The 10,514-nt window shown below is 47.5% G+C and overlaps 1 protein-coding gene across 1 annotated transcript; it reads left to right on the plus strand.

Annotated features, from left to right (window-relative positions):
- Positions 1-1,538: 1,538 nt before the first annotated feature.
- Positions 1,539-2,477, plus strand: LOC146333671 (vomeronasal type-2 receptor 26-like). The gene has a single exon (XM_084825670.1). The coding sequence runs from the start codon at positions 1,539-1,541 to the stop codon at positions 2,475-2,477; it is 939 nt and encodes a 312-aa protein (XP_084681796.1).
- The last annotated feature ends 8,037 nt before the right edge of the window (positions 2,478-10,514 follow it).

Below are 10,514 nucleotides of genomic sequence, written 5' to 3' on the forward strand. Positions count from 1 at the left end.
ATTTGTGCAACTGTGAATTTGTGCAAATTCAGAAACTCAAAAAAATCCGATTCTGTCAATGAGCAGATGATGGAATGAAAAGCACATGACTATCCACAAAACACAGACAGACATTTTAAACAATCCATACCTTCCTAGTTGTAAATAATCTGCAGACATCCAGAAGATATTTGTCTCTCATAAACTTGTAATCTTATTCCTCACCTGGGGGAAACTCTGCTAAGTAACTCTGCTTTGTGTAATTGTTGCCAGTGGATATGCTTGTCTTTTCCTTTTTAGAAGACGCCCTTTGCGAGGTGTGTGGAGAGATGCTCTCCAGGGCACCAGAAAAAAGTTCCAGAGGGGAAGCCAGTTTGCTGCTACAGATGTGACCGTTGTCCAGAAGGGACCATTTCTAACCAGACAGGTACCTCAGACTTTGAGAGCCACGTAACATTGCAGAATGTACTGGGGTAAGAATGGTGTGGGGACAAGAGGAAGAATATAGACGAGGAGAATAGACTGCCATTTACCATACAAATATTTTGTTTACAAATGCAATTTTTGATTGTGGTTTACTTGTTTGCAGAACCTCGTGTGGCGCAGAGTGGTAGGTGGCAATATTGCAACTGAAACTCTCCCCATGACCTGAATTTGATCCCAGCAGAAGCTGGGTCTCGGGTAGCTGGCTCGGGTTGACTCAGCCCTCCATCCTTCTGAGGTCGGTAAAATGAGTACCTAGCTTGCTGGGGGAAAGGTAGTCATGATTGGGGAAGGCAATGGCAAACTACCCCACTATAGTCTGCCATGAAAACACCAGTGCAAGCGGCGTCTCTCCAGGGGTCAGTAATGACCTGGTGCTTGCACAGGAGGAACCTTTCCTTCCTTTCCTTTACTTGTTTGCACAGCATTCACAGTTTCCTGAAGAAATCCTTGTTTTAAACAATAAAATAATAATCCTTATGCATCATTTTCAAAATAACATGTTCCCAAACTGCGTTGTTTTGGCATCAGACCTGAAGCTGTAAAGACCGAATGTTGATCAAAGCAGGTGGTTGCTCATCCTTGTAAGAAGTGGAGCTTGTTTCCGCAATGCCATACAGATTGCCCTTATTTCTATCCTGATTTCCAGAACCTGTTCCTCAGCTTCTGCACCAGCACATCCCCTCAGGGGCCCGTCAGTAAGAAAATGACAGATAGTAATCTCATTATTTCTTCTCTCATTCAGAAGGAGCTACAGGTTACAGATCATGGCTCAGTTCTTTCAGTCACCCAGGTGCCATTTCTAGTTACAGATTTTGGGATTTTCCTTATTGTGCAATATTGTGCCTTTCCTTATTGTGTGATATTGAACATAAAACTGGTACAGTGGGCTGAAAAGAAAAGAAAACTTTGTATCTTTTCTGACTGTGGTCTTAAATATGTTGCTGAAGCTAAAACAGAAAGCAATCAAATGGACGTTATATCTTTAGGTGTACCATAACCTACAGAATGGATATTTCCATCTACTGCTCTATAGGCTGACCTGGCTCCAACCGGGGGGAGGAGGGATCTGTGTCATGGTTGAGGTACTTCAACAGTTGTTGCCCATTCTAGATGCAGTTCAGTGTAACCCATGTGCAAATGATCGACACCCAATCAGGAACCAAGACCAGTGCATCTCCAAGAAGATCCACTTTCTTTCCTATCAAGAGACACTGGGGTTTACTTTGACTTCTCTGGCCCTTTCCCTTTCTCTGATCACATCTCTAGTGCTGGCAATCTTTATTAAACACCATGGCACTCCAATTGTCAAAGCCAACAACCGAGACCTCACCTACATCCTCCTCCTCTCCCTCCTGCTCTGCTTCCTCTGCTCCTTCCTCTTCATTGGCCGACCCACAAAGATCATCTGTCTTCTGCGTCAAACTGCTTTTAGCATTACCTTCTCTATTGCTGTTTCTTCTGTGTTGGCAAAAACAATAGTGGTGATTCTGGCCTTCATGGCTGCCAAGCCCGGAAACATGGCAAGAAAACTCTTGGGGAGACAACTGACAAACTCCATTGTTCTGGCCTGTCCCTTCATCCAAGCTGTGATCTGCACTGTCTGGCTGGTGACCTCTCCCCCATTCCCAAATGTGGACTTCCATTCTCTGGCTGGAGAGATCATAGTGGAATGTAATGAAGGCTCAGTCACCATGTTTTACACTGTCCTGGCTTACATGGGTTTCCTTGCTCTTATCAGCTTTCTGGTGGCTTTCCTAGCAAGGAAGTTGCCCGACAGCTTCAATGAAGCCAAGTTTATCACCTTCAGCATGCTGGTGTTTTGCAGTGTTTGGATCTCCTTTGTGCCCACCTACCTGAGCACCAAGGGGAAGGCCATGGTGGCTGTAGAGATCTTCTCCATCTTGGGCTCTGGTGCCGGTCTTCTGGGTTGCATCTTTCTCCCCAAATGCTACATTATTGTTCTGCGGCCCAGTCTCAACACCAGGGATCATTTAACAAGGAAAAAAGATTAAGGAATCTAACATGTTGGACCATGCCCTGCTGGTCTAGCTTCCTGCCAACTATATCTGTTTAAGGAGGCCAATGTGATTAAACTTGACGTGTTGAGTTATTTGTTAAAGTTACTTGTCCTTTCCATATTGAGGTTTTAGTCCACTGCTGAGGCATTTGCTGTTTCCCAGTCAACTGGAAGCAGATTTAAAATGGTTGTCTGTATATTCCCCATAAACATCTTTCAATTGTAGAATTTTTTTTATATCATGCCAACACACTATCAAGAATTAGTGTTATATATGACACATGGCAGCTGCAATGGAAAGTTGCAGTATTGTTCAGGGTTCCTTCCAGCCACTAATGCTCTCTTCTGTGATACACTAAGTTGTATGCATCTCAGTTCCCTTGTAAGGACACCATTCTTCTCTCACCCATGCCTTCTCAGTTCTTCTCACTGGATTGTTTCTGGTGGGTAGGTTGGTGGGTTTTTGTTTTTGTTTGTGGTACTTCTGCAAAACCTCAGGTTTCCTGTGTGCTTATGTCTCTGTCCGGTTTCTCAGTAGACCCATTTTGGCTTGATTTCTTTTGGTGCTCACCACCAAAAGAAATGGAGTGGGGATGTAAAATGTATGAGTAAGTTGTCATGGAAAAGTGGATAATTAGGTTGAGGGACGGGACAACAGTATAACAGATTACCTCAGAATGAGGGACCTTTCATTGAATATTAGGAAAATAACAATGTAATCCTAACTATGTTTACTCTGATGTCAGTCCTACTGAGGTCCATGTGGCTTTCTTGAGGGAAGTGTGTGTAGGTTTGCAGCTGAAATCTCTCTCTTCATCTATATTGTCAATATGTTGCAGTTATTATGTCCTATGTATGATAAATAAATTAGCTCAATCATTCTAATAGTCCTTGCATTAAATGGTCTTTTTACCGGAAACATCTTTTGTGCCTTTGATTTTTTTCAGTTCCCTGGCTTCCACCGCACTATTTTCCATTTTGACCTGGCTATACAGTTTGGCCACTAGATGTCAGTGAAAGAATAAAAGCTAAAACATGACAATACTAGGGATGGCAGAGAATTTCTCCCCGAAACTTCGGGGGGCTGAGCGCCAACATGTTCAGCCCCCCGAACAAGTTTCGGGGAGAAATCCTCCGCCCCCCCCTCACTCCCCCCCCCGGGACGGGACTTACCTTTCCCGAATGTCCCTCCTGGCGGCGGGTCCAGCCGGCGGTTCGGCGGGTGTTCGAGCGGGGCGGGAGTGGCAGCCGGTCTTTTGACCGGCTGCCGCCGCTGCCATTGCAATAAAAGAAAAAAAAAAACGCCCCCTGATAGGCTAGGTGACGATTAACGTAGCCTATCACGGCTAGATTTGCAAAGTCAGCCGTGAAAGGCTACGTCAATTGTCACGTAGCCTATCACGGGTGACATTTAAAAAAAAAAAAAAAGCGCGTACGGATAATGGCGGCCCCCATAGGGAGCCGCCATTCCCGTTCCTTATTTGGTCGCTGTAGTCTACGTAAAGATTTACGTAGACTCCGGCGAAAATAAGGGCAACGCTATTTGCGTTGCCCTTATTTTCGCTGTAGTCTACGTAAAGATTACGTTAATCGTCACGTAGCCTATCAGGGGGCGGTGTTTTTTTTTAAACTTTCGCGTTCGTGGCCGGGCGAGGCGGGAAGCCTCCTCCCCGGCCTTAATTTAGGCCGGGCGAGGCAGGAAGCCTCCCCCCCGGCCTGAATTTTGGCCGGGGCGAGGCGGGAAGCCTCCCCCCCTGACCTGAACTTCACGGGGGGAGCAGCGAAGCGCCTCCCCCCCACTGCGAACATCCTTCGAGGACAGGTAAGGGACTTTCATCCACCCCTAGACAATACGTAGGGATGGACGAAAGTCCCTCACCTGGTCCCGCAGCTGTTTTCGGTGGGGGGGGAGGCGCTCCGTTTCTCCCCCCGAAATTCTTGGTGGATGGGGAGGCGCCCCGCCGAAATTCTGGCCGGGGGGGTGGGCCCCGTCTCCCCGGCCGCGAAAGAAAAAAGTAAAGTGTAAAAAAAAAAAACCTGATAGGCTACGTAAAGACTTAAGGAGCCTATCACGGCTAGATTTACGTAGCCTATCATGGCTGACCTTGGGGAAAAAAAAAAAAGTGCGTACGCAAATGGCGGCGCCCATAGGTGCCGCCATTTGCATACGCGCTTTTTTTTTTTCAAAGTCAGCCGTGATAGGCTACGTAAAGATTTACGTAGGGGGGTGTCGGTTGGCTGGCAGAGTAGTTTTTGTGCTCTGTGCTTTTTTCAACAAAAACTCTCAAAGCAAAAAGCTATAACTTTTCACTGGTTGCACAGAATTGCTTAATATCGGGACACCTGGTAGCTGCAGTATGGGTTATTCCAGCTGCCAAACTTCAGACAGGTTGGCCCAGTAGTTTTTGTGCTGGGCACAAAACTTAAACCAAAGGTAATAAACTAAAGGGAAGGGCTTTAGTTTATTCTTAACAGGGCTATAGAAATCAACACATTGAAGTTGTGTTGAAGAAATCAACATTGAAGAAATCAACACACCAGAGTTCTTCCCTGTTATTCTGTAAGTTTCCACAAGAGCAATCTGGGATAGATGTTTGTCTGCTTTGCTTTCAGATTAGTGGGATAAGTCCAAGTTTATAATTTGGCTTCAATGTGTAATGAGAACCAGAGACTTGAGGGTTCTTCTCTGGCTTCATAGCCACATAGTAAGATGCAATATACTGAGTCAACCCCTTTGTCCATCTAGCCCAGTGGTGTCAACACTGAGTGGCAGGAGTGGCTCTCCAGGGTTTCAGGGTTTCCTGCCTTTATTTGGAGAAGCTGGGGATTGAATCTGGGACCCTCTGCATGCAAAATATGCAGATCATGTGCTTTGTCATACTGAGCTATGGTGTCATTCTGAGCTGGAGCATAATCACTCTCTGGCACAATCAATGGTGCTATGGTAGCGTCACAGGAGCCCTGGGAACTAAAATTTCCAGAGACTGAGGGAGCCAAGCTCTGCTATTGCTTCTCCTGTTGCAAGGTGAGATGTGTGGGAAGCTGTGTGTGGGTGCAAGGCAGAGAATAGGAACTTGGAGAATAGGGATTTGGGGACTCAAGCAAGGGGTTGGGAGGATACGTCATAATTTGTTCCATGGTGAATGAAGTGACGGGATTGTGGTCTGCTTGTAACTGAGTTTGGAATAAATGATGTTCAGGTGTTTGAGCCTAAAGCTGGCTTTGCAGTCCTCCTCTGGATCTAGCCAGGGGTGGGGGTGACCTGGGGAGAGTTTGCTATCAAATATCTGCTTCCTTGCTAACTGGGAGAACAATCGTCCTGTCTCTAGAGGCTGTGCAAAGAGCCTCTAGAAGAGTGCGAAGAGTGTAGGCAGAGCTAAGCAATCATTTAGTTTTATGTTAACAATTCTGTAATGACTAAGAAATGCCCACTCTTCCACCCTCCACAGACTTCATCTAAGTCCCAGTCTACATGGCTGATTTAGTGTGGAGTGAGAGCACTCTGGGATTGTTCATGACAGATGAAGCTGTGGCCAATCTGCAGCAACCTTGCAGCTTTCATCTGGAAAAGGTGCATTTTTGCAAAGCCGTTTTAATGCATTGTTTTCCTTAAACATGGCTCCCTCATGGTTCCGCTGCAGTTTGCCCCATCCTCCTGCATTAGATCCTGGGCATGCCTAGGGCTGTTTCTGTGATCTGGCTGTGACCTGGCTGTGACCTGGTCAAGGGGTAGGGCCGTCCCTTCCCCCCCTCCATTCCCTCTTTTTCCCCATTAGCAGTAGGGCATTTTTGGACACAAGCTTCCTTTCCCACTTAGCACTACTTGCTGTAGCACTGTTTCAGCCTTTCACTATATCACAGTAGCACTCCTTTAACCATTCAATATATCTCAGTAGTGCTCCTTCAATTATTCCATTCATAATATCTCAGTAGTGCTCCTTTAATCCATTCACAATATCAAAGTAGCCTTCACAATATCTCAGTAGCACTGTTTTCACCATTCACAATATCACAGTAGCACTGTTTTATCCATTCACATTATTGCAGTAGCATTTTTAACCTTTCACAATATTGCAGTAGTGCTGTTTTAACCTTTCACAATATCCCAATGGTGGATGAGAGGGGAGAGGTGTGGAGTAAACTACGGGGGCTTATTTCAGCACTTCCATTAAACTTCCCTGAGCAGGGGAGCATGGATGGGGTGGGGGACAAGCCTCTCTCATTTCCAGAGCAGCGCCTATGCTGTTGATGACGTTCAATTCTACTAGCTGGGCACTGTCCTCTCCAAACCCTGAAGTAGGGTGATTTTGAAGTGCTGTTTGACCTGTGAAAGTAGGTTTTTAGGTAGTGTATACTCCACTTTTCCTGCTTTGTGTGCTGCTGACAGACCAAACCAGGAGTGGGGGATTGTGTCCAAGGAATCATAGAATCATAGAACAGTAGGGCTGGAAGGCCATCAAGTCCAACCCCCTGCTCATTGCAGGAATCCAAGTCAGAGCATCCCTGGCAGAAGGCTGTCCAGCCTCATCTTGAATGCCTCCGGTGGAGAGAGCCCACCACATCCCTAGGGAATCAGTTCCATTGTCGTATTGCTCTAACTGTCAGGAAGTTTTTCCTGTGAGCGTCCTTCAGTTCCTGGGATCAGAATGTTTTCATTGAAAGGGCCTGTCTTTTTTGCATCAGGCTCTGGTTGGGGGAATCTCGCAGTGCTTGTAAAAAATGAGGTAGAGGAATGCTCAGTCCCAGCCTTGAATTCCCAGCTATAACATTCCTATCATCCAAGGACAAATGCTAGCTGTGGGCAATGGGAGTGGTAGTGCAACCATATCTGGCGACCCAAGGTAGGAACACACAGAAATCATCCTCATGTTTTCCGAAGCAGGGCCACTTCTGTGCTGTCTGTCGTTTTTAGAAGGATGGTCCACAAGGAGCACAGGGGAAAAGCATGTCCTATATTTGGATACCCTCAAAATATAACATCTGCTCTTGCACAAAACTCCCAGCACCGATTCATCTGAAACCTGGCAGAGTAGGTCCCCAGAGAAGGGGAAACGACCCCTGAAAATTTCATCCCATTCTGCTAAGAAATAACAATGTTATTGGCAGTGTCCTTAAGCCCCAAACACCCCAAATTAGGGCTGTGCATGGCCTCCACAATCTGACTCTGAAGCTGCTTCAGGGCTTCCAACAAGGCCCCAATTCAGCTCTGGCTGATTCAGGGGCCCTCCAACCCGCCTTGCCCTATGAAGCTGAAGCAGGATTTGGATATCCAAATCTTGCTTCAGTCCCCCCAACATACCACCCAGCCCCGAGCTCCTTACCTGGGCCCTTGTTCTGGGAGGGGAGGCACTGCTGTTACTGCTGCTGGTGCCACTGGGGAAGCCGTTGCCAGGGAAAATGCTGCCCGTCACAACCCACCAATCGCCAACAGGCACAAGGGCAAGTTCGCCCTCCAATTGCACTCTCTCCCTTCCTTGGAAGGAGGGGAGGGTGCCCAGTTGGAGGCCGACTCGTGCCAATGAGGGCAGGCTGTCACTGCTGCCATTGCCAGCTTCTAGGCCCCCTGGATGCATGCTGGCAGCTGTCTTGTTCCTGGGAATGGGGAAAGGGAGCAATTTCTCCCTGTTTTTGCACCATTGCTGTGCCCTCGAGTGGCGGATCCGTGATTGTTCTGGTTCAGTCAGTGGAGGCAGATGTTTTCTGTGATATGTTGGTGGTTTGGGGGATTTCCTTTGCAAAAAGCATATGAAATCAAGAGGATCCCTGCTAAGGATTCATGTTTTTGTGCCTTGGCTGCACCTATGAGTGGCAGCTCTGTGATTGTTCTGGTTCAGTCTGTGGAGGAAGATGTTCTCTGTGATTGGATGGTGGTTTGGGGGATTTGCTCTGCGAAACTCATATGAAATCAAAAGGATCCATGTTTTTGCACCATGGCAGCACCCACGAGTGGCGGATCCATCATTTTTCTGGTTCAGTCCACAGAGGCAGGTGTTCTCTGTGATTGGATGGTGGTTTTGTGGGTCTTCCCTTTAAAAATCATATGAAATCATGAGGATCCCTTTTTGATTTTATGGATGCTCGTTTTACCCAGTCCCCATAGCACACGTTTTCTTCTCAGCTTTGTTCTGCCAAAGGGGAGTGGGAAGGGTTAAGGCTTCCACTGCCAGGCCTGGCAGAGACTGGGGCAGTTGCTCCCAGTGGCTAGGACTGGAGCGGAGAGAGAAACGCCATGGAGCTTCCCTCTTGGCTCCCGTGCTGTCCTACTGCTGCCAATGCCACGACCATCATTGCACACAATGGCAGCTCGTCAAGGCAGCAGAAGGCTGCTCAATTATCAGGCGGCTCGCGCACCTCAATGGATCATCTTTTATTTATTTATTTATTTATTTATTTATTGCATTTATGCCCCGCCTTTCTCCCTCTCGCAAGGAACTCAAGGCGGCTTACATTATCCTCCTCCTCACCGTTGTATCCTCACAACAACAACCCTGTGAGATAGGTTGGGCTGAGAGTCTGTGACTGGCCCAAAGTCACCCAGTGAGCTTCCATGGCCGAGTGGGGACTAGAACCCGGATCTCCCGGCTCCCAGTCCGTTACTCTCACCACTACACTACACTGGCTCTCCAGTGTAGTGCCCCCCCCCCCCGGGTCCATGCACTCCACTTTGGAGACCACTGCTCTAGCCAAATAACATTCAGACAGAGGCCTCTCCTCTCCAGTAACGCCACCTCTCTCACAATGAGCAAACGGAGGCCACCAGGAATGCAAGTGAAGCCTGTCGTGCAATTGCCAGGCTTAAAAAGCCAACCTCCCATTTGACTTCTAAGCCAAGGTTGATTTTCTTCTGGCTCCTGCTCTAGGACCTGCTCCCTAACTTTAAAGCCCACAGTGGAGAAACCCCTTCCAGTGTTTCTGACCCATCTGTGGAGGGCAAATCAGGACTAGGCCGTGGTCTCAGGGGCCAGGCCCAACATTTGTTCAGGATCGGACAGCAGTGAGGAGTCAGAACCAAGAGATACAAGAGATACTGAGAGCCAGGGTGGTGTAGTGGTCAGAGTGTTGGGCTGGGAGTTGGGAGATCTGGGTTTGAGCCCCCACTTGGCCGTTGAAGCTCGCTGGGTGACTTTGGGCCCATCACAGGCTCTCAGCCCAACCCGTGTCACAGGGTTGTTGTTGTGAGGATAAAATGGAGAGAAGGAGGATAATGTAAGCTGCCTTGGGTTCCTTGCAAGAGGAAAAAAGGTGGGATATAAATGCAATAAATAAATAAGACAGAATAGAGACCAGGTAGACATTGCTGCTCTGGCCAGGTTCAGCTGGAAAAGGAAGTTTTTAACCTCCAATGGCAAACAAGGGTGGGTGGGGCCAGGCCAGATCTGGAAGGTTCTTCCCTGACAGGCTGCAGTTTCATGGTGCACCACTTGGGGGAGTGGTCAGCAGCTACTGACATGGCATTTCAGGGCCAAGAACATATTTTTCTTTTCAGTTATTGAAAGGATTTAAATCGTTCAGGTGCTTGGGACCTGAGCCATGTGCAAATTCCCCCAGATCTTACAGGAATCTCTCAGCTTTCATAGTCCTTTGTGAGTGGACCATCATAATAGGTCCTCTGTCTCCTGCAGGATGTCCTAACAGATGGACAAATCAATTCAACTAGCAGTGCCCAGCCCCACACTGCTATAGCCAGGCATCACCTCCTCCCTTTCCCCAGCCATCAATCTGGGCTTATGAACTTCGTCTTGAGCCTGGACTCCATCTTGGATTATGGGGCTCAAACTTACACAGGCCAAAAGTGCAGAATCTGACAACTAAATTCATGTCCAACTGGCCCATGGAGAAGCAAAGAGTGATGCAAAGCTGTTTTTGTCCCTCCAAAGTGCAAAGGGAGCCCAGAGCTCTGGGGCTGTGGTTCTTTCTCTAGCCTGTAATTATGGAAATGATAGTCATTCTAGTGGAATCCCCCATGGATTTCCATCCAGCAACTCAAGTACAAATAATTCCATGTAGAAAACATAGTTCATATAAATATGCT

Source organism: Heloderma suspectum, chromosome Z, assembly GCF_057233095.1.
Source record: "Heloderma suspectum isolate Gila_16-S chromosome Z, 16-S_ref, whole genome shotgun sequence".
Classification (NCBI taxonomy): domain Eukaryota; kingdom Metazoa; phylum Chordata; class Lepidosauria; order Squamata; family Helodermatidae; genus Heloderma; species Heloderma suspectum.

Bases quoted from the DNA above. Each gene is read 5' to 3' on its own strand.
- LOC146333671 (XM_084825670.1), top strand. From the start codon at position 1,539: ATGGTTGAGGTACTTCAACAGTTGTTGCCCATTCTAGATGCAGTTCAG.